The sequence below is a fragment of the Narcine bancroftii genome, chromosome 13, assembly GCF_036971445.1.
Source record: "Narcine bancroftii isolate sNarBan1 chromosome 13, sNarBan1.hap1, whole genome shotgun sequence".
NCBI lineage: Eukaryota > Metazoa > Chordata > Chondrichthyes > Torpediniformes > Narcinidae > Narcine > Narcine bancroftii.
The window spans coordinates 87,726,227-87,748,219 of NC_091481.1; the positions used below are offsets into that span (position 1 = coordinate 87,726,227).

Here is a 21,993-nt window from a genome sequence, read left to right on the forward strand (position 1 = left end):
ACACGCCGGAATTCTGCTCAAAATTTATAGGCCCCCTTCCCTGTGAAGCAGTCCAGTTTTGGTTTCTTCCAGTTAAAAAAAAATGCTGGAGAAAGTCAGCAGGGTGAACAGGGTCCTTTATAGAGCAAAGATAAAGATACATCACCAATGTTTCAGGCTTGAGCCCTTCAAAAATGTTGGCAGGTGCCTGAATCCTTGATAGATTTTCCTGTTTACCAGCTTCTCTCTTTCGCTTTCTCATCTGACTTGCTGAACTTCTCACAACCACAGTGATAGCATTTTCCACCCTTCAACCACTCCCTGCAGAACCTTTCCCCCAATTCAGGATTGGGTCAATTCATTTGTTATTAACCCCGCATGTGGAACTACCCTAACCCCTACTGTTGGATTGTCCACAACTTCCAGAGAACTTGCCTGTTAGCAGTTGGACCCTTTTCCAGAGAAAAGACTCCAAATTTTAAGATTCCAGTTAAAACCATCCTGTTACAGTCACATAGTATGGAAACAGTCCAAAATGTTCCACCCACTCTAGTTCCACCCATCTTCCTTTGGCCCATATTCCTCTAAACCCGTTCTATTCACAAACGTTGCACTAATACCTATCTCGACCACCTTCTCCCGTTTACACCCACCACCCCCTGTGTATAAAAAAAAAAAGTTACCCTTCAGGTTCCTGTTAAATTCCCCCCCACTCTGTCCTCTGGTTATCAATTCCCTGACTCTGGGCAAAAGACTCTGTGTTCACCCGATCTGTCCCTCTCATGATTTTGTCCGCCTCTGAGGTCTGACAGGACGATGGCGAGGGCAGCAGATGTTTGAGCTGCACTTCATTTGTGACTGTTTCCAAGCCTGGTGGCCTTCGATAGGAACGATGTCTCAGCTGCCATGAACCACAACGTTTCGGCGGTTCCGACCTCCCCCACCAACGCTGTGTCTGAAGCTGCAACATTTCAGCTCCAGCAGAAATCACCGAGACTTCCAAAGGTCTCCTCGCACCAAACCTGTGAGAGCCATGGGACTTTCCCAGGGGCGGGTGGGGTGGAGGGCTAATGTCTCTGCCTTCTGTCCTTCCGCTTCTCCTTTCTCCCACCGCTCCCACTTCTCCAGCCTTTCCACACGGGCATGGGATGCTCGAGCTCTCCTGGTCGTCCACCCCGATCTGGCACAGGACCCATCAAGATCTGGGAAGTGAAGCAGAAAGAGACCTTAGGATGGTTCAGAATGCCACGGGCTGAGTCCACAGCCAGTGACTGAGACAGAGAATGGGATCTCTGCATCCTCAGTGCCAACAAAAACTTTGGATTTAAGTATCTTCTTTCATTTCCTCAAAACCTTACAACAAAATTGACAAGGAATTTACCAGGACTCAGGGGTCTTGGTACAGGGAGACATTGAGCAGGTGGGGGCTTGGAGGGTAGGAGGATGAGGGGTGATCTCACAGGTGGACAAGATTATGAGAGGAATAGATCGGGTGAACGGAGGGAGGCTTTTGCCCAGAGAGGGGGTATTGGTAACCAGAGGACACAGGTTGGGGGGGGGGGGAAATGATTTAACATCAACCTGAGGGGTAACGTTTTTACACTGAGGATGGTGGGTGCATGAAATGGAAGGAGGTGGTTGAGGCTATAGCAATGTTTGAGAAGTAATGGGTAGGATGGGTTTGGAGGGATGTGGGCCAGACCTGGTAGGTGGGACATTTTGGACAATATGGGTAATTTGGCCTGAAGTGCCTGCTATCGTGGGTGGACTGAATGAGCCAAGCTAAAGAACTGGACCAGTTACAGAGCTGCAGCTTCACCATCAGTAACCCCCAGTTCTCTCCTGGCCTCCAGTGAGGAGTGTGTGGAGTTTGCCAACCCTCCCAGTAAGTGTGGGTTTCCCTCCATAGTGCTCTCGCATTTCATTTCACAACCCCAGATTGGCAGGTTAACTGGCCGCTACATGCTTCATATGTGTCAATAAAGGTGAAATCTGAGGGTGGGGAGAGTGGGATTTTGACACAGGATCAGTGGAAATGGATATGTGAAACACAGAAGTTTGCAGACACTGTGGTTGAAGTGAAAACACAAAGCTGGAGAAACTCAGCAGGTCAAACAGTGTCCTTTATACAGCAAAGGTAAAGATACAGAACCGATGTTCAGGCTTGAGCCCTTCATCAAGGTGTGGACAAAATGTGGGAGGGTGCCAGAATAAAATGGCGATGGGTGGAGCACAGTCCCAAAGGTAGGAGGTAATAGGTGGAGTAGGGAGGGAGTGCACAGCAGCAAACAGGGGGAGGGGGGATGGCTCTATGAATGGAGAGGGAACAGGATGGAGAGCTGGAGGAAAGGAGACAAGGAAAGGGGGAGAGAGGGAGAACGGGGAGTGGGCCAGCAGAAACCAGAGGCCGAAGTTAATGCTGTCCTGTGGAGAGGGGCCAGACGGAATATCAGATGTTTCTCCTCCAATTTGAGTGGTCTTGGATTGGCCATTCATGAGGCCATGGACAGACATGTCAGCATGTGAGTGGGGCACAGAATTGAAATGATGGCCACTGGGAGATCCATGTCACTGATACGTTTCATTGAAATGAATAGTTGACTGCCAACATTGTTTTACTGGGTCGAAGGGCCTATCTCCTTGCTGTGGACCTCTACATCAGTGGCCAGATCCAGTGCACACTTTTACACAAACAGAAAACACGGGAGTTGGGCCTTGCATGCCTCCTGCGGGCCATGTCCACTGTTCCCCAGTCTGTGAGTTGCTTCTGCTGTGGCCTTGTGCATTGAATGTGCAGCGAAGCCACCGCAGCTCCCGGCAGCGCAGTCCCTGCCCAAATCTTCTGGGCACCTCTGAAGTTGCTCCACTCCCGGTCCCACCTGGCCACGTGCGGCCTCGTACCTTGTTGACTGGGCAGGATGTTTTCTCCCGACTGCTCCGGCTGGTGGTTCTGGTGATGACGGAGAAGTCCTCCCGCGCCGAGAGCAGGTCAGCCAGCGTTACGCTCGTCCTGGAGCACAGCGCTCCTCGCAGAGGCTCGTATAGCTCATCCATCAACGCTCCACGCTGCTGGAACACAAATACACCTTTCACCCCAATCTGCCCAGAATCTGCAATGAGGTGGGTTGTCACAGTGATTTCAGCCCCAAGACCTCAACCGCCAGCACAGGCCTGGGCCTGCACCGCGGCATTTACAAAAGCACACGTGCAGTAGACCTGGGTGCTGTGCCGGCAGTCACCTGCTCCGACTGCTTCATTCATGAAATCACATTCACTTCTCCGAATGACATTGCTGGACCCACTGTTACACGTGGGTGTTTGGAATGGGCTGCCCGAGGAGGTGGTTGAGGCAGGTACTTCTGCAATGTTTATGAAACATTTGAACGGACAAATAAGAAGGGTTTAAAGGGGTGGGCCAAACACAGGCAGGTGGGACATTTTGGTCAGTATAGGCCTGTTTCCACATTGTCTGACTCTGAGTCTCATGAGGTTCATAAGGATAAAAGGGTTATCACTTGAGGAGCGTTTGACAGCTCTTGGACTTTAGGAGAATGGGGGGGGGGGCGATCTCATCGAAATATTTTGAATGTTGAAGGCGCGGACGGAGTCGATGAAGAAAGGTTGTTTCCCTTCAACTTCAGGACTGAAGGGCATTCATTTGGAAGAGATGCGGAGGGATTTCTTTTAACCAGAGGGTGGTAATTCTGTGTATTTTGTTATAAAGACACGTCCTAGCCACACATGTGTGTTGGAGACACACACCTTCCCTATGCGGTTAGAATGGAGAAGATTGGGTTGTTCTTGGAACAGAAATGAGAGAGGGGCTACAATATTATCCACCACGAAGGGACTGGCAAAGAAAATCTGTTCCTCGTGGCAGCAGATTCAGGAACCAGAGGACAGAATGCAGGGAATGGGTGAGAAAGCCAAAAGAGGTTCTATGAGCCTTAAAAACACTCCGTGAGCTTTAGGGCCTGAAAATAGTCTTTGCTGCCTGTGTAACTATTACTGGTGTGGTGAAGGGTAGGTGTGATTTATTCAAAAGAACAAGTAATTGAAAGGGAAAAGCATAGATCTATGGGGAGAGGGATAGCAAATATGAGCAGCTGGATGGCTTGTACAAGAAGCCAGTGTGGGTATGATGGACTAAATGGCCTCCCTACAATTCCAATCATTATTTTACGGATCTAATCTTCCTAAATGAACTCTCCAGCCATTATAATGACTCAACCCCACCGGGAACCACTGCCTTCGCCCACAGGTTTTGCACGGACTAAGAAACATCCCTGCTGTGGCTCCTTTCAGAGCTGGCCAGATTTCCGAGCTGACCTTGCAGGAGGTTACGTACCTGTGCTCGATCAGACCAGTGGAACGACTGCACCGTCACATCCAGACGACTGATCAACATCTGCCTGCGGCACTCGTACTCCATGCACATGGCTTGATGGATCTCTTCCAGATGTTCCTGGGACACGGAATGCCGATTGTTAGAAGGTACTTGAGACATCAATCCTTCATCTCATGACCTTGCTGACATGTCTGTCTGTGGTCTCATCTTCCGTCTGGGAACATTCCAACCGGGTGGCATTAACAGTTTTAGTTATCCCTCCCACACTTTGTCTCCTTTTACAGAACTAAAATCAATTCTCAGCTCTCCTCTTATCATATCCAACTAACACCTTTTGTTTGTCTGGACTCCTTCTCTTGGCCACTCTTCAGTCTTTATTTTGATGCCTTCCTGTTCTTTGCTTATCCCTTGAAAAAGGGCTCAGGCCCGAGATGTCGGTGATATATCTTTACCTCCTGTGGACACTGTGAGACCGTCCAAGTTCTTCCAACATTTGTGTTTTTACTACAATCAGTGTCTGCAGATTTCCGTGTTTCACTCCTAATACACAAGGCTTATCTGCCTTCAGGAGGGATTCACTCATTCTCATTCTGACACCCACATCTGGATTCTCAGTCCCATGTTGACCAAAATGCCTTCCTGAGTTAATCTTGTTTGCCAGCATTAGGCCCACATTCCTCAAAACCCTTCCTATCCATGTGTCTATCCAAATATTTTTAAATATTGTGATCATATCCACCTCCACCACAACCTTTGGTAACACATTCCATATACCCACCACCCTCCGGTCCCCTTTTAGCTCCTTTCCTTGAACAAAAGCCTCCCAGTTTCAAAGCCCCTTTCCCTGGTGGGCAGCTGGTTCCAGGCTGTGTGAAGACGGGCACTGACAACCTGCTGCTCTACACCAGGGGTTGGTACTGGAAACTTCCCTTCCCAAACTCTCACCTTCACCAGGTTTTACTCAGGCACCTGCCTGCTTCTGAGGCTCTATAGGCCCTGGGGAGACCTCAGGTAGTGTATTGTGAGCAGTTTTGGGCTCCTCGTTTAAGAAAGGATGTGTTGACGTTGGAGAAGGTTCAGAGGAGGTTCAACAGGATGTTCCAAGAATTGAAAGGGTTATCATATGAGGAGCGTTTGACAGCTCTTGGCCTGTACTTGTTGGAATTTAGGAGAATGAGGGAGGATCTCCTTGAAACATGTTGAAAGGTGTGGATAGGGTAGATGTAGAAAAGTTGTTTCCCATGGTGGTACAAGAGAGAACTTCAGGATTCAAGGGTGTCCGGTTAGAACAGAGATGTGGAGGAATTTCTTCATCCAGAGGGTGGTGAATCTGGCATTTGTTGCCACAAGCAGTTGTGGAAGCTGGGTCATTGGATGTATTTAAGGCAGAGATTGATAGGTTCTTGATTAGCCAGGGCATCAAAGGTAAATGACGAATGGAAGCTCAATTTAAACATTCAAGAAAACTGGACAAGTACATGCATGGGAGGATAGGAACTGGGTGCAGGTCAGTGGACCAAGGGAGAATAGTTTGGCATACATTAATCTTACCCTTTACTTCCTGCGTGACCTACTGGGTTTCTCCAGCACATTTGTGCATTGCACTCAACCTCAGTACCTGCAGACTTCCTTGACCAACTCCTCCATCAGGTCAGTAAATTGCAGCTGTCACCACACCAGGTAGTGGAGCTCGTCAAATGGACCCTCAGTTGGGCATCCCCCTTTCAGAACATGCCTCTCGACCTCAAACCCTCGTCTCCCCCTGAGGAGCTGTCAGCTAGTCTGAACCTTTGGGGTGCGACTGTGAATGGCAGGGAGGACACTGGGGGTTACATCTTGCGAGGGTCATTATTGTTCCTCTACCCATTGGCCAGGCTCCAGGCTTCTGCTCAGTAAGGGTTTTCCCACCGCACCCTCGGGCAAACTGGCGCTGACGTCCCGGATCTGAAACACAGAAGCGAAAGCAATAAGTGTTGCATGGGTGGTGGAGACATGCACGGGTGGTGACATCCCTAATTTCTATCCATATTTCATCCTTAATGATAGCATCAAGAATTTTCCCAACTACAGATCTTATGATAACCAGCCTTTTGCCTATATCCTTTTTTTAAAAAGTGCACAATATTTGTTGTTTTCCAATCCACTGGGATCACAAATGCCTCGAATACAACTTCTGCCATTTATTTCAGTGATGCATTTCATCAGAATCAGGAACTTATCTACCTTTAGGCTCACTAGTTTGTTTAGCATGACCTCTTTATTCAGTTCCTCACCATCCATAACATCTTTCTTTGACATGTCTGTCATGCCCTCCACTGTGAAGACTGACACAAAATAGTCATTCACAGCCTTTCTGCATTCCCTAGTATAGCTCAGTGGTTAGAGCACTGGCCTTATAAACCAGGGCTTGCGAGTTCATTCCTCGCTGGGGCTTCGGTGAGGGGGCGCTGGTCAAAGTGGAGACTCTCTGCCTTTTGGTGGACAAAGTTAAAGAATTTCATCCGTGTTACATTCTAAATGTAGTGTCAATAATGGAACCTTTAAAAGTGAAACAGGAAAGTCTGCACACACAGGTAAAAACATAAAGCTGGAGAAACTCAGCTGGTCAGTGGACTTCATACAGCAAAGATAAAGATGCATAACCAACATTGTGGGCTTGAGCCCTTCGTCAAGGGATGAACAAAATGTCACCACGTGCAACCCCCCCCTCCCCCAGTTTGTATACATATAACCTGTGTGGGCACATTTAAACAGGTGCTGGAGAAACTCAGCAGGAAGTAAAAGGTGACCAACGTTTCAGGCCTGGACTCTTCGTCAGGTTGAAGCAAAAACAGGCAGGTGCAGGAACAAAAAGGTGGGGTGAGGGAAGAAAGGGGCATGTCGCCACTTCTCAGCTTCAACTACCCTCCCACCTGCATCCACCTGTAACCCATTACCTGTGAGCCTGTGCTCCTGCCCCTTCTCCCTCCTCTCCCCCTTCCCCCATCATTTAATTCTGGTGCCTGCCACAGCAAAGGGCCCAGGCCTGATACATTGGTTACCCATGAATTCCTGTCGATGCTGGTTTTGTGCACATTATTGGAACGTGGTGGTTCCCCACTCACTGAATGGGGTGGGAGAAATAACTCCAATAGCGTGGATCTCCGGTGGCCACCATTTCCATTTCCCACCCCATTCCCTTATTGACAATGTCTGCCCATGGTCTCATGTACTGCCAGACTGAAACCACCTCATCTTCCATCTGGGCACCCTCCAACCAGATGGCATTAATAAAAACTTCTCCAGCTTTTGTTAACCCCCCACCCCCCCCAACCTCCATCATCTTTCCCCCAGCGCTGTCTGTCTCTCCCTCTCTTCCCTTTCACTGTCTCCTTACAGAGCCAAAATCAATTCTCACCTTTCCTCTTATCATACCCAATTAACACCTTTTGTTGGTCTGGACTCCCTTTTACTTATACCCTGAAGAAGGGCTCAGGCCTGAAACGTCCGTAATGTATCTTTACCTCCTGTGGACGCTGCAAGACTAGCTGGGTTCCTCTGGTGTTTTTACTACAATCACAGCAACTGCACTTTCCTGTTTTACCCTGGGAGATTAAACTTGTCTTCATCAGACAGTCACTGACTGAAGGTACTCTCCTTCCTAGGATGGGGAGAAAGGATCATTCCTATTCACTTAGTTGTGAAGGCAAGCCCTGCCTCCTTACCTTCATTTCTAACTCCCCGAAGATCTGTGCCACAGGAGCACCTGGTGTGGGTTTAACCATACCCAGCACCTGCCACAGTGCCTGCAGCTCTCCGAAGATTGCGTCGCTGGCTTCTGGAGGTGCCTGACACCGTTCCAGCGGCAGCTGCTTGGAATGCAGGATCCTCGCTGCTTGCAGCTCCGAGCCCAGAAACCCTGGCACCAAAGGGACAGTGGAAGTAAGAAGGCCAGTATGGTTAGCGCAACACTGTTACAGCGCCAACAACCTGGGCTTGAATCCGGTGCTGTCTGTAGAGATTTTTTTACGTTCTCCCCATGTCTCCGTGGGTTCCCACAGGTGCTCCGGTTTCCTCCCACCCTCCAAATCGTACGGGGGTTGAAGATTCATTAGGATATTTAGGTGGCACGAGCTCATAGGCTGGATGGGACTGTTGAGCTCCATAAAGTTCTGCTGAGACCACACATAATGTGTTCAGTTCTGGTTGCCTCATTATAGGAAGGATGTGGAGAGGGTGCAGAGGAGATTGACCAGGATGTTGCCTGGATTGGGAAACAAGTCTTATGAGACAAGGTTAGGAGATCTGGGACTTTTCTCTTTGGAGTGAAAGAGGATGAGAGGTGATTTAATGGAGGTCTATAAGATTCTGAAAGATGTAGATAGGGTGGACAGTCAGCACCTTTTTAACAGGCGACAAAAGGAAATACCAGAGGACATTTGTACAAGGTGAGAAGAGGAAAGTTTATTTTACTCAGAGTTATGGGGGCCTGGAACACATTGCTGGGGGTGGTGGTGGAGGATGGATCAACAGGGAAATTTAGAAGACTCTTGGACATGTTCATGGATGTTAGAAAATAGAGGGCCATGGGTGTGAGGTAGAGAAGGTTTATATAGGTGGGCTCGACATCGTGGGCCGAAGGGCCTGCACTGTGCAGGATGTTGCAACCTCCCTGCTTCGATCTCATCTTTTCCCTTCATAATTTTGTATGTCCTCATAAAATCCCCCCATTATCCAACTGCACTCCAAAGAGTACAGTCATGGACTGTTGAAACTATCCTCATAAGCTAACCCCCCTCATCTCTGGAACCAACCTAGGGAATGTGGTCTGCACCGCCCCAGTCAATAGACACTTCTTTTGAAAATTTTATTTCTAGTTTTACAGACTTGTATTAGCCAAGTCTTGTAAGGGAACAATCCTCCCCTTTTATAGGTCATTTTTTGCCAAGTCCTCTCTTTTTCCTTCCCCCCACCCCCCCACCACCCCCCAATCTTTCACCCTCCCTCCCACTTCACCCTCATTAAAAGTATAAAAATCAATTACTGAGAACAATACAAATACATGGAGGAACAAAGTGGAGGGGGGTGGGGGTGGGGGGAGAGCCGGCAGGACCTCCAAATTGTCTCCTTGATCTGTATTCAGGGCTTGTGTGATCCTGTTATTCACTATATTCCTTTTGCAAAAGGCCCTGAGAAGGATAATCACACCTGCGTTTCAACGTATCGCAAGCTGCCACACTTTAACAAATGTGTCTTGTCTCCTTCTTAAATTAAAAGTAATTCCAGGGGAACACAGCTCTGTATCTCTGTGTTCCATCGTACTGTGCTTAGCTGAGAGTCAGATTTCCAGGTAACCATTATACATTTCCTGGCCACTGTCAAGACAACCTTTACGAATTGAATTTGGTGTTGGGACAATCTCGGACTCGCGTCCATAATATCCCCCAGCAGGAACAGTGCTGGGCCCTGCAGATATTCCACCCTGTAATTTTTTTCAATGTCCCCTAATTCTACCCAGAAAGGTCTCAATGCACATAAGTTCCTGTCTCTATGCCACATCTAAAACACAATTCAGGGATCTCTGGTTTAACCTTGTGACATTTTTGCAGCGAAAAGTATAGCTGGTGCAAGAAGGCACCAGCCTCCATCTGGCGTTAATAACCGCCATTAAGCTTTCCCAACAGAAGTCGGACCAGCATCGTTCAGGAATTGTTGTTCCTAGATCTGACTTGCCTTATGGAGACCTGGTTTCGGGCTCTCACTTTGGAACAGGAAGTACAGAGCTGGAATGAATTTATGCATGATCATGTAACCTCATGGCAGCATGGCCAGAGACAGATCTAATTTGTCCCTCAAAAAGGATCTTAATTGAAGATAGCAGAAGAAGGTCTTGTTTGATAAGTCAAATTTATTTTTTAATTGCTCGAATGACATGAGCTGCCCCCTCTCATAACAGTCCTCGATACACCTGATCCCTTTTTGGTACCAGGTGTCCAGGATCTTGTTACCCATAGTCATGGGGATTAATTGATTCTGGATAGGGGTGTTTTAGGAGAAAAACCTACTTTTAACCCAATAATCTGGTTTACTTTTGCCTGTTTGAATTAAATGGGTTGTCTGTGTTTTACATTATTAATTTCGAATCCCATCTGTAAATAATTTCTCCTGCTATCTTCTCCCCTACCATGTGTAGACCAATTTGAGCCCAGAAGGGTAAACCATCCCCCTCACAGAATGAGGCAATAAACCTCGCCTGGGCCACCCAATAATATTTTTGAAGTCTGGGAGCCTCATTCTTCCCAGACTATAGTCCCAGATCAGTTTCTCCATGGAGACTGTAGCAACTTTATTCTTCCACAGGAATTATCTAACACATTCGCTAAGTGTCTTCAAGAAACTCGGGGACAGCGATATGGGCAAAGATTGAAAAAGGTTTTGTAGCCTTGGCATCACATTCATTTTAATGCAGTTAACTCTGCCTATCAACATTATAGGCAGGTGCATCCACCTGTGTAGGTCCTCCTCAATCTTCCCAAGTAGGAGAAGATAATTCAATTTGTATAAATTTGGTAAATTTTTATCTATCCTTATTCCCAAATACTTAATCCCCTTTTGTAGCCACTTAAATTTGCTCTCTTGTTGGTATTTCTCATAATCCCCTTTTGTTAATGGCATTATTTATATCCCAAAATTTTGCCAGTCTTCCAGTATAGTCTGCAACCTGGCCAATGACCCTACTGGTTCTGGCAAATGTATCAACACATCATCCTCAAACAAATTAGTTTTGTGTTCTTCCTGATCCACTCTAAACCCTTCAATGTCTGGATCCTGGCGAATGGCTTCTGATAATGGTTCAATGGCTAATATAAATAGAGCTTGGTGTGAGCTTGCAGGCGCCTCAGATTGAAGAGACTGCCATCCGTGCGGTACCGGATGTAAACAGCGTCTTCATTGTTGGGGTCTTTCATGGCTTGGTTCAGCATCATGCTGAAGAAGATTGAAAAGAGGGTTGGTGCCAGAACACAGCCTTGCTTCAAGCCATTGTTAATGGAGAAGGGTTCAGAGAGCTCATTGCTGTATCTGACCCGACCTTGTTGGTTTTCGTGCAGTTGGATAATCATGTTGAGGAACTTTGGGGGACATCCGATGCGCTCTAGTATTTGCCAAAGCCCTTTCCTGCTCACGGTGTCGAAGGCTTTGGTGAGGTCAACAAAGGTGATGTAGAGTCCTTTGTTTTGTTCTCTGCACTTTTCTTGGAGCTGTCTGAGGGCAAAGACCATGTCAGTGAACTACTCTTTGCAGATGATGCCGCTTTAGTTGCCCATTCAGAGCCAGCTCTTCAGCGCTTGACGTCCTGCTTTGTGGAAACTGCCAAAATGTTTGGCCTGGAAGTCAGCCTGAAGAAAACTGAGGTCCTCCATCAGCCAGCTCCCCACCATGACTACCAGCCCCCCCACATCTCCATCGGGCACACAAAACTCAAAACGGTCAACCAGTTTACCTATCTCGGCTGCACCATTTCATCAGATGCAAGGATCGACAATGAGATAGACAACAGACTCGCCAAGGCAAATAGCGCCTTTGGAAGACTACACAAAAGAGTCTGGAAAAACAACCAACTGAAAAACCTCACAAAGATAAGCGTATACAGAGCCGTTGTCATACCCACACTCCTGTTCGGCTCCGAATCATGGGTCCTCTACCGGCACCACCTACGGCTCCTAGAACGCTTCCACCAGCGTTGTCTCCGCTCCATCCTCAACATCCATTGGAGCGCTTACACCCCTAACGTCGAAGTACTCGAGATGGCAGAGGTCGACAGCATCGAGTCCACGCTGCTGAAGATCCAGCTGCGCTGGATGGGTCACGTCTCCAGAATGGAGGACCATCGCCTTCCCAAGATCGTATTATATGGCGAGCTCTCCACTGGCCACCGTGACAGAGGTGCACCAAAGAAAAGGTACAAGGACTGCCTAAAGAAATCTCTTGGTGCCTGCCACATTGACCACCGCCAGTGGGCTGATAACGCCTCAAACCGTGCATCTTGGCGCCTCACAGTTTGGCGGGCAGCAACCTCCTTTGAAGAAGACCGCAGAGCCCACCTCACTGACAAAAGGCAAAGGAGGAAAAACCCAACACCCAACCCCAACCAACCAATTTTCCCTTGCAACCGCTGCAATCGTGTCTGCCTGTCCCGCATCGGACTTGTCAGCCACAAACGAGCCTGCAGCTGACGTGGACTTTTTACCCCCTCCATAAATCTTTGTCCGCGAAGCCAAGCCAAAGAAAAAAGAAAGAAATAGAGCAGGGAATAGTAGACAGCCTTGTCTACTAGATCTGGTCAGTGGGAAGGCTGGAGATGTTTGTCCATTAATGACAACTTTGGCCCTGGGTTTGTGATACAATGCTTTAACCTAATTTATGAATAAATGTCCCAACCTGAATTTTTCCAGCACTTTCACCAAAGAAATCCCATTCCAGTCTATCAAAGGCTTTCTCTGCATCTAGTGACATGGCTATGATTGGATCTATCCTTGACTGTGCCAGGTGTATTACATTAAGTAGCCTACTTATATTGTCTGCCGATTGTCTTTTCTGCACAAACCCCACCTGTTCTGGATTTATTAATTTTGGTAGGTACTGAGTCAGTACATTTGCCAAAGCTTTGACTATTATTTTATAATCCATATTCAGAAGTGAGATCAGTCTATAAGAGGATGACTTTAGTGGGTCCCTATCCTTTTTAGGAATTACTGTAATTATTGCCATTGGAAAAAGTCTCTGGTTTTAATTACAAGAAAAGGAGAATGAGGAAATAAATGATAAAACTAAACAAAAGTGGGAACAAGATCTAAACATAAAGATAAAAAAGGAAACATGGGAGAGGTTATGTTTAGGAACTATGAGAAATACAATAAATACGAGATTACGTATGATACATTATAATTGGATACATAGGTTATATATCACTCCTCAAAAGTTAAATAAATGGGATCCAACAGTATCTGACAGATGTTTTCGTTGTAAAAAAGAAATGGGAACAACAATTCATGCAATCTGGACTTGTGAAAAGGTGAAAAAATTTTGGGAAGATCTAAACCAGATATTAAATAAAATTACAGAAAGCAATATACCAAAAAACCCAGAGATCTTCCTCCTAAGTAACATAAAAAATAAAGAATTTGGACTTGATTTGGAGGGTGTACAAAAAAGATTTGTTAAGATAGTAAAAAAAAAATGTATTATGTCAAACTGGAAATTAGAAGATAATTTGAAAATACAGCAATGGTATATAGAAATGAATAAATGTATTCCATTAGAAAAAAATAACATATAGTTAAGAAATAATATAACATTATTTGAACAAATATGGGAGCCGTACATGGAATATAATAGAGAAAACCTACCGGGACATCTATCACCTAAAATGACAAAAGGAAAAGAGAATGGAAAGAATTGACTCAGTGGAAGTTTTTGTTCGTTAATGTTGAGTGACAACACTGTTTGATGGGTTTGATGTATCTTGGACTCAGAGTTTTGAATGGATGGAGGGGGAGGTGGGGGGTGGGGGTGGGGGGGAGAAAACGACACTGTATATATTTGAAAGGAGAAATGTGTATACCTTGAATAATGTAATCTATAGTGTGAAAAATAAAAAATTAAAATTAAAAAAAGTCTCGGGGTGGGGGGTATGGGACTCAGCTGCCTATCCCACCACGTCCATAAACAATGGCATCAACAGGTCCTTGAATTCCAAATAAAACTCGGGAGGGAACCCATCCTCTCCCAGAGACCTGTTAGTCTGCAGCAAACTCCATGCTTTTACTATTTCTTCCTCTGAGAAGGGAGCATCTAATCCTTCCCGCTCCTCAGATTCGAAATTTGACAATTCCAGTTGGACAAGAATTCCTCCATCTTGTCCAAGTCCCCCCTCGACTCTGATTTATATAACTGTATATAAAACTGCCTAAACACTTCATTTATTTATTTTGGTTCATAAGAAATTCTGTCTGGCCCTGTTTGGAATGTTTTGATTGTCCTTGTGGTTTCCTCTGCCCTCATGCAGTAACAATGTTGCTTGTAAGGAAAAAAACGCAGAAGTCTGAAGATTGAAATTAAAGCACAACGCTGGAAAATCTCACCAGGTCAAACAGTGTACATTATATGGCAAATATAAAGATACACAACCAACATTTCAGACTTGAGCCCTTCATCAACCTTTGAGCAAAATGTAGGCAAATGTCTGAACAAACTGATGGGGAGGGGGGAGGAACACAGTCCCACAGGCAGGAGGTGATAGGTGGGTAAGGGAGGGAGGGAGGGCTCGGCAGCAAACAGGTAGAGGGGGCATGGCTCTGTGAATGGAGAGGGAAGGGGGAGCTGGAGGAAAGGAGACGGAGGGATGGGGAAGAGACGGAGAATGGAGAGTAGCAGAAACCGATGTTAATGTCATCTGGTTGGAGAGTGCTCAGATGGAAAATTAGGTGTTTGCAGGATAGAGTTTGTTTTCACTCTTCACCCACCTTCTGCCTGGCATGGGAGTCCCTGACTTCACTCTCCAGAAGACTGGCTCCACCAATGCTCCCTGCCCCTCCCATCACCAACCATGGAAAGATCTGTTTGAACTTCATGGCTGGTCCCCTTTACGACTTCAAAATAAAGTTGCTCCTAGATCCTGGAACACAGCCTTTTTTATGGACACAAACGAGGAAGTCTGCAGCCGCTGGGATCAAGTGCAATCCACAAATGCGCTGGAGAAACTCAGCAGGTCACACAGCATCCGTAGTAAGTAAAAGGGTAACCAATGTTTCGGGGCCTGGGCCCTTAGCTGTAGGCACCCTTGGGTTCATGCAGCACTCACACAGAAGTTGGAGGCAGCTATGTCTGTCGCGCAGTCTGGACATGGCATTTCTGGTGGTGAGGGATGAGTAGGGACAGTGCAGCTCACTGAGTAACCCACTGACCTCCAGCTGGAAGGTTTCTGCATCTTCAGGACCTATATAAAAAAAAAGAGCCTGTAACTGAATCAGTCAGTGACTTGGCCCTTGGCCAACTTGCGTTGATCAGACCCATTCAGTTCACATCTGAAGAGAGAATATATTCTTTTCCATCCCCAAAGGTCCAAAAAATTAATTTCTCATCCTTTACTAGTCAAATCAAGTTTATTGTCACATCTGATTGTACAAGTACAACCCAATGAAACAGCGTTTCTTTAAGGCTACAGGTGTGAACTGTAGATCTGGACTGAGCCTGAGACCTTTCCACAAAATATCATCGATTTGAACTGGATAATTGTTCCTAAGATTAATGGGTGCTGCTGGACCTGTGGAGTATTCCCAGCATTCTGTTTTTGTACCAGATTTTTGGCTTTTGGTTTTATTTAAAAAGCCACAGTCCAAATGTAAAATGGATTAGTGTTAGCATGTAAAAACACACATAAATGCTGGAGGAGCTCTGCTAGTCTCAAAGCATCCAAAGGAGGTAAAGAATGGGTTCTTTTTTTGGTACACAGCATGTAAACTGGTCCTTCTGGCCCAGGTGCTTCCCAATTGACCTACAACCCCAGTACATTTTGAAGGATGGGAGGAAACTGGAGTCCCCAGAGGACACCCACACAGACACGGTAGAACGTATAAACTCCTTACAGACAGCGCTGGATTGAACCCGGGTCGCTGGCGCTGTAACAGCATTGAGCTAACTGCTACGCTAACCATGTTGGTCTTATCAATGAGAACCTTTTCCTGAGACTTTTTGTCTTTCCCCACCCCCAAATTCCCACCTGTTGTTGGGGTGAGACATTCCTCCAGCAGGCTGACAGCTTTCAGCTCAGACACCAGCCAGGAGCAAGCGGCTGTAAACTGGAGACTGCAAGCGTCCTCCTCCACTCCCTGCGGCCACACACCCTCTTTGAACAGCTGCCCGGTGTACCTGGAACAGGCAGGAAGGGCAACACTCAGTTACAATGCCCATCAGCTCCAATTCCTTCTTATCTTGAGAGCCTGAAGCCGCTTTCAGGTGCTCGGATGCAGATAATGGGCTGGCAGACGCGGCTGGGGGAGTGCAGCTGGGAGATTCAGGTGGCCGCGGAGAAGACGTCTTTTTGTCACCTGAACATGCCGGCTGAAGGAGAGCCGTGTCTGAGCGAATGCTGGGCTCCTGTGAACTGTGGCCGTAGTCCCACTGCTGCTTTCAGGTACAACGGGGGATTCTCCAAGCTGGAGAATATACCTACAGGAGGAGGGTTAGGTAAGTGCTCCTCCTGGCCGGGTTCTCCACTTTCAGGTGGCCACCCGACAGCCGCAAAGGGGTTGAATAGGCGGCTTTACGGTCGGGTATTCTGGCCACCTGAAAATGGCTTTAGATAATGTAGACAGCCAGCACCCTTTTCCCAGGGTGAGACGAGCAAACACCAGATGCTATCTGCACAAGGTGAGGGAAGGAAAGTTGAGGGAAAATGCCAAGGGTACATTTTTTTTTTACACAGAGTGGTGGGTGCATGGAACACAATGCTGAGGGTGGTGAAGGAGGCTGGTACAAGAGGGACATTTATAAGACTCTAAGGCACATCAAAGTAAGAAAAGGGTTGTGGGTGGGTGGGAGCGAGGGTGGGGTAAGGTCGGTACAGGATTGTGCTGCAACTTTTCATTCTCTGAAACACTACATGAAGCACCTTCACAGCCCCCTGATCCTCTCTGGATGCTCTCCAACTTGTCCAGTCCTCTGCTTTTATCCTCCCTACACTGCATTTCATACCCTTTACGAATTTCATTCTCTTGTCCATGAGATATATAGCAAAGTTCCTAAGATGCTTCACATTAAGTGAGAAATTACTGGCTTTAGTCTCAGTTCTTTCACCGAGCACTTGAACTTGGTCTCTTTCCATGAATAAAGAGCCTCGCTTCAATCTGCCCTGCTCTGAAGACAAGCAGGGACTGCCCAGAATCGGGGTTCCTCACCACCACCTCCTCACCCCAGGTCCCCCCCACCACACGGTCCCCCCCCCACCCCAGGGCCCCTCTACACTCACCCCAGGTCCCCCCCCCCACCCAAGGGCCCCCCCACTCTCATCCAGGTCCCCCCCCCACCACACGGTCCCCCCCCACCCCAGGGCCCCCCCACTCTCATCCAGGTCCCCCCTCACCCCAGGCTTTGCAGCTTCTCCATCGCCGCCGCCTCCATTTCCGACCGGACCGTGACCGGGGGCCTCGCAGAGGCGGCCAACACAGTGCCTGTTTCCAGCGGGACTACCCCCCCCCACCCTCTCCCTCGACCCCCCCCACCCTCTCCCTCGACCCCCCCCACCCTCTCCCTCGACCCCCCCCACCCTCTCCCTCGACCCCCCCCACCCTCTCCCTCGACCCCCCCCACCCTCTCCCTCGACCCCCCCCACCCTCTCCCTCGACCCCCCCCACCCTCTCCCTCGACCCCCCCCACCCTCTCCCTCGACCCCCCCCCCCCCCCCCCCACCCCCCTCGACCCCCTCCCTCGACCCCCCCCACCCTCTCCCTCGACCCCCCCCACCCTCTCCCTCGACCCCCCCCACCCTCTCCCTCGACCCCCCCCACCCTCTCCCTCGACCCCCCCCACCCTCTCCCTCGACCCCCCCACCCTCTCCCTCGACCCCCCCCACCCTCTCCCTCGACCCCCCCACCCTCTCCTCGACCCCCCCCCTCCCGACCCCCCCTCGCCCCCCCCCCTCTCCCTCGACCCCCCCCACCCTCTCCCTCGACCCCCCCCACCCTCTCCCTCGACCCCCCCCACCCTCTCCCTCGACCCCCCCCACCCTCTCCCTCGACCCCCCCCACCCTCTCCCTCGACCCCCCCCCACCCTCTCCCTCGACCCCTCTCCCTCGCCCCCTCTCCCTCGACCCCTCTCCCTCGCACCCCACCCTCTCCCTCGACCCCCCCCACCCTCTCCCTCGACCCACCCACCCTCTCCCTCGACCCCCCACCCTCTCCCTCGACCCCCCACCCTCACCCTCGACCCCCCCACCCTCTCCCCCTCTCCCTCGCCCCCTCTCCCTCGACCCCTCTCCCTCGCACCCCACCCTCTCCCTCGACACCCCACCCTCTCCCTCGACCCCCCCCACCCTCTCCCTCAACCCCCCCCACCCTCTCCCTCGACCCCCCCCACCCTCTCCCTCGACCCCCCCACCCTCTCCCTCGACCCCCCCCCACCCTCTCCCTCGACCCCCCACCCTCTCCCCCTCTCCCTCGCCCCCTCTCCCTCGACCCCTCTCCCTCGCACCCCACCCTCTCCCTCGACCCCCCCCACCCTCTCCCTCGACCCCCCCCACCCTCTCCCTCGACCCCCCCCACCCTCTCCCTCGACCCCCCCCACCCTCTCCCTCGACCCCCCCCCACCCTCTCCCTCGACCCCCCACCCTCTCCCTCGACCCCCCACCCTCTCCCCCTCTCCCTCGCCCCCTCTCCCTCGACCCCTCTCCCTCGCACCCCACCCTCTCCCTCGACCCCCCCCACCCTCTCCCTCGACCCCCCCCACCCTCTCCCTCGACCCCCCACCCTCTCCCCCTCTCCCTCGCCCCCTCTCCCTCGACCCCTCTCCCTCGCACCCCACCCTCTCCCTCGACCCCCCCCACCCTCTCCCTCGACCCACCCACCCTCTCCCTCGACCCACCCACCCTCTCCCTCGACCCCTCTCCCTCGACCCACCCACCCTCTCCCTCGACCCCCCACCCTCTCCCTCGACCCCCCACCCTCACCCTCGACCCCCCCACCCTCTCCCCTCTCCCTCGCCCCCTCTCCCTCGACCCCTCTCCCTCGCACCCCACCCTCTCCCTCGACACCCCACCCTCTCCCTCGACCCCCCCCACCCTCTCCCTCAACCCCCCCCACCCTCTCCCTCGACCCCCCCCACCCTCTCCCTCGACCCCCCCCACCCTCTCCCTCGACCCCCCCCCACCCTCTCCCTCGACCCCCCACCCTCTCCCCCTCTCCCTCGCCCCCTCTCCCTCGACCCCTCTCCCTCGCACCCCACCCTCTCCCTCGACCCCCCCACCCTCTCCCTCGACCCACCCACCCTCTCCCTCGACCCCCCCCACCCTCTCCCTCGACCCCCCCCACCCTCTCCCTCGACCCCCCCCACCCTCTCCCTCGACCCCCCACCCTCTCCCCCTCTCCCTCGCCCCCTCTCCCTCGACCCCTCTCCCTCGCACCCCACCCTCTCCCTCGACCCCCCCACCTCTCCCTCGACCACCCACCCTCTCCCTCGACCCACCCACCCTCTCCCTCGACCCTCTCCCTCGACCCACCCACCCTCTCCCTCGACCCCCCACCCTCTCCCTCGACCCCCACCCTCACCCTCGACCCCCCCACCCTCTCCCCTCTCCCTCGCCCCCTCTCCCTCGACCCTCTCCCTCGCACCCCACCCTCTCCCTCGACACCCCACCCTCTCCCTCGACCCCCCACCCTCTCCCTCGACCCCCCCACCCTCCCCCCCCCTCCCCCTCTCCCTCGACCCCTCTCCCTCGCCCACCCTCACCCTCTCCCACCCCCCTCCCCCCCCCCACCCTCTCCCTCGACCCCCCCCCCTCTCCCTCGACCCCCCCACCCTCTCCCTCGACACCCCACCCTCTCCCCCTCTCCCTCGCCCCCTCTCCCTCGCCCCCTCTCCCTCGACCCCTCTCCCTCGCACCCCACCCTCTCCCTCGACCCCCCCCACCCTCTCCCTCGACCCACCCACCCTCTCCCTCGACCCACCCACCCTCTCCCTCGACCCCTCTCCCTCGACCCACCCACCCTCTCCCTCGACCCCCCACCCTCTCCCTCGACCCCCCACCCTCACCCTCGACCCCCCCACCCTCTCCCCCTCTCCCTCGCCCCCTCTCCCTCGACCCCTCTCCCTCGCACCCCACCCTCTCCCTCGACACCCCACCCTCTCCCTCGACCCCCCCACCCTCTCCCTCGACCCCCCCCACCCTCTCCCTCGACCCCCCCCCACCCTCTCCCTCGACCCCCCACCCTCTCCCCCTCTCCCTCGCCCCCTCTCCCTCGACCCCTCTCCCTCGCACCCCACCCTCTCCCTCGACCCCCCCCACCCTCTCCCTCGACCCACCCACCCTCTCCCTCGACCCACCCACCCTCTCCCTCGACCCCTCTCCCTCGACCCACCCACCCTCTCCCTCGACCCCCCACCCTCTCCCTCGACCCCCCACCCTCACCCTCGACCCCCCACCCTCTCCCCCTCTCCCTCGCCCCCTCTCCCTCGACCCCTCTCCCTCGCACCCCACCCTCTCCCTCGACACCCCACCCTCTCCCTCGACCCCCCCCACCCTCTCCCTCGACCCCTCTCCCTCGACCCCCCCACCCTCTCCCTCGACCCCCCCCACCCTCTCCCTCGACCCCCCCCACCCTCTCCCTCGACCCCCCCACCCTCTCCCTCGACCCCCCCTCGACCCCCCTCTCCCTCGACCCCCCACCCTCTCCCTCGACCCCCCACCCTCTCCCTCGACCCCCCACCCTCTCCCTCGACCCCCCACCCTCTCCCTCGACCCCCCACCCTCTCCCTCGACCCCCCACCCTCACCCTCGACCCCCCCACCCTCTCCCCCTCTCCCTCACCCTCTCCCCCTCTCCCTCACCCCCTCTCCCTCGACCCCTCTCCCTCGCACCCCACCCTCTCCCTCGACACCCCACCCTCTCCCTCGACCCCCACCCTCTCCCTCGACCCCCCCACCCTCTCCCTCGACCCCCCCTCGACCCCCCTCTCCCTCGACCCCCCCACCCTCTCCCTCGACCCCTCTCCCTCGACCCACCCACCCTCTCCCTCGACCCCCCACCCTCTCCCTCGACCCCCCACCCTCACCCTCAACCCCCCCACCCTCTCCCCCTCTCCCTCGCCCCCTCTCCCTCGACCCCTCTCCCTCGCACCCCACCCTCTCCCTCGACACCCCACCCTCTCCCTCGACCCCCCAATCCACCCTCACCCCCCCGATCCAGCTTCTTCCTTTTCCCCCACCCTCTCCCTCTCCCCCCCCCTATTTATCCACTCCGCCCCCCGATCCATCCACCTGTGCCCCTTCTCCCCAGGTTCCACACCCCCCCATACCCTGCTCCCAGGTCTTATGCAACTTCCTCCCCACATACCCTGCCCTTTCCCCTGTGTTCCATATCATAGCCCTCACAGATCCCATTGCATCCTCTCCCAGGTTCAATACCCCAACGACTCCCCCAGGTTCCATTGCATCCCCCCCCCACATACACCAACAAACCCTCCCCCAGGTTCCCAACCATTCCCCCCACAGTTTCCACCCCCTCCCTTCCTATTGCTCCCCCTTGTGGGATACACATGGCCATGAGATGTGCCAATCCAACCACCACATCTCACTCACTGCTGTATGGGAACGGCCGCAAGGTCTGCTGCGTGATGCTGTTGAGGGGTAACCTGAAAGGAGTTTTAGGTGGTGAACTGCCCCATCTTCTCTCTTTGCCTTTCCTCACCTTACAACAGCATGAGGCCACCAATGCAGGAACGTCTCACTCATATCACCCACCTGAGAGAGGACAGCACCTTAACTCTCCAACAGCGCAGTAATTTCATTACACCAATCTGATTCCAGTGATCAAATGGCTCCCAATTCTCGATGAGACCCAATCTCAGATTTTTCCAGCCTGGATGACCCCACAGTTTCTGCCAGTCCAATTCCTTTCCCAGCTCCTTGCTGTTGA

The 21,993-nt window shown here is 52.2% G+C and overlaps 1 protein-coding gene across 4 annotated transcripts; it reads right to left on the bottom strand.

The window, feature by feature from the left end:
- Positions 1 to 99: 99 nt before the first annotated feature.
- LOC138747896 (protein FAM98A-like) lies at positions 100 to 21,993 on the bottom strand. Of its 4 annotated transcripts, none has more exons than XM_069907516.1 (8): positions 21,819 to 21,993; positions 16,086 to 16,234; positions 15,168 to 15,302; positions 8,032 to 8,225; positions 6,191 to 6,271; positions 4,328 to 4,444; positions 2,881 to 3,045; positions 100 to 1,181 (listed from the first exon to the last, which is right to left on the bottom strand). In XM_069907516.1, the coding sequence occupies exons 1-8, from the start codon at positions 21,863 to 21,865 to the stop codon at positions 1,047 to 1,049; spliced, it is 1,023 nt and encodes a 340-aa protein (XP_069763617.1). In that variant the 5' UTR covers positions 21,866 to 21,993; the 3' UTR covers positions 100 to 1,046. The 4 variants fall into 4 exon arrangements, with proteins under 4 accessions (XP_069763617.1, XP_069763615.1, XP_069763618.1 ...); XM_069907514.1 differs by having other exon boundaries at positions 2,881 to 3,048; XM_069907517.1 differs by lacking the exon at positions 21,819 to 21,993 and adding an exon at positions 17,448 to 17,511 and having other exon boundaries at positions 2,881 to 3,048.

What these genes read in the sequence shown, in the direction of transcription:
- LOC138747896 (XM_069907514.1), bottom strand. Translation starts at nt 21,865, where the DNA reads ATGAAATTACTGCGCTGTTGGAGAGTTAAGGTGCTGTCCTCTCTCAG. An exon ending in TAGCTGCCTCCAACTTCTGT is followed by an intron (nt 8,226 to 15,167) that starts GTGAGTGCTGCA and finishes CTTTGGTGCCAG; the next exon opens with GGTTTCTGGGCTCGGAGCTG. An exon ending in GCCTGGAGCCTGGCCAATGG is followed by an intron (nt 4,445 to 6,190) that starts GTAGAGGAACAA and finishes TCCGTGTCCCAG; the next exon opens with GAACATCTGGAAGAGATCCA.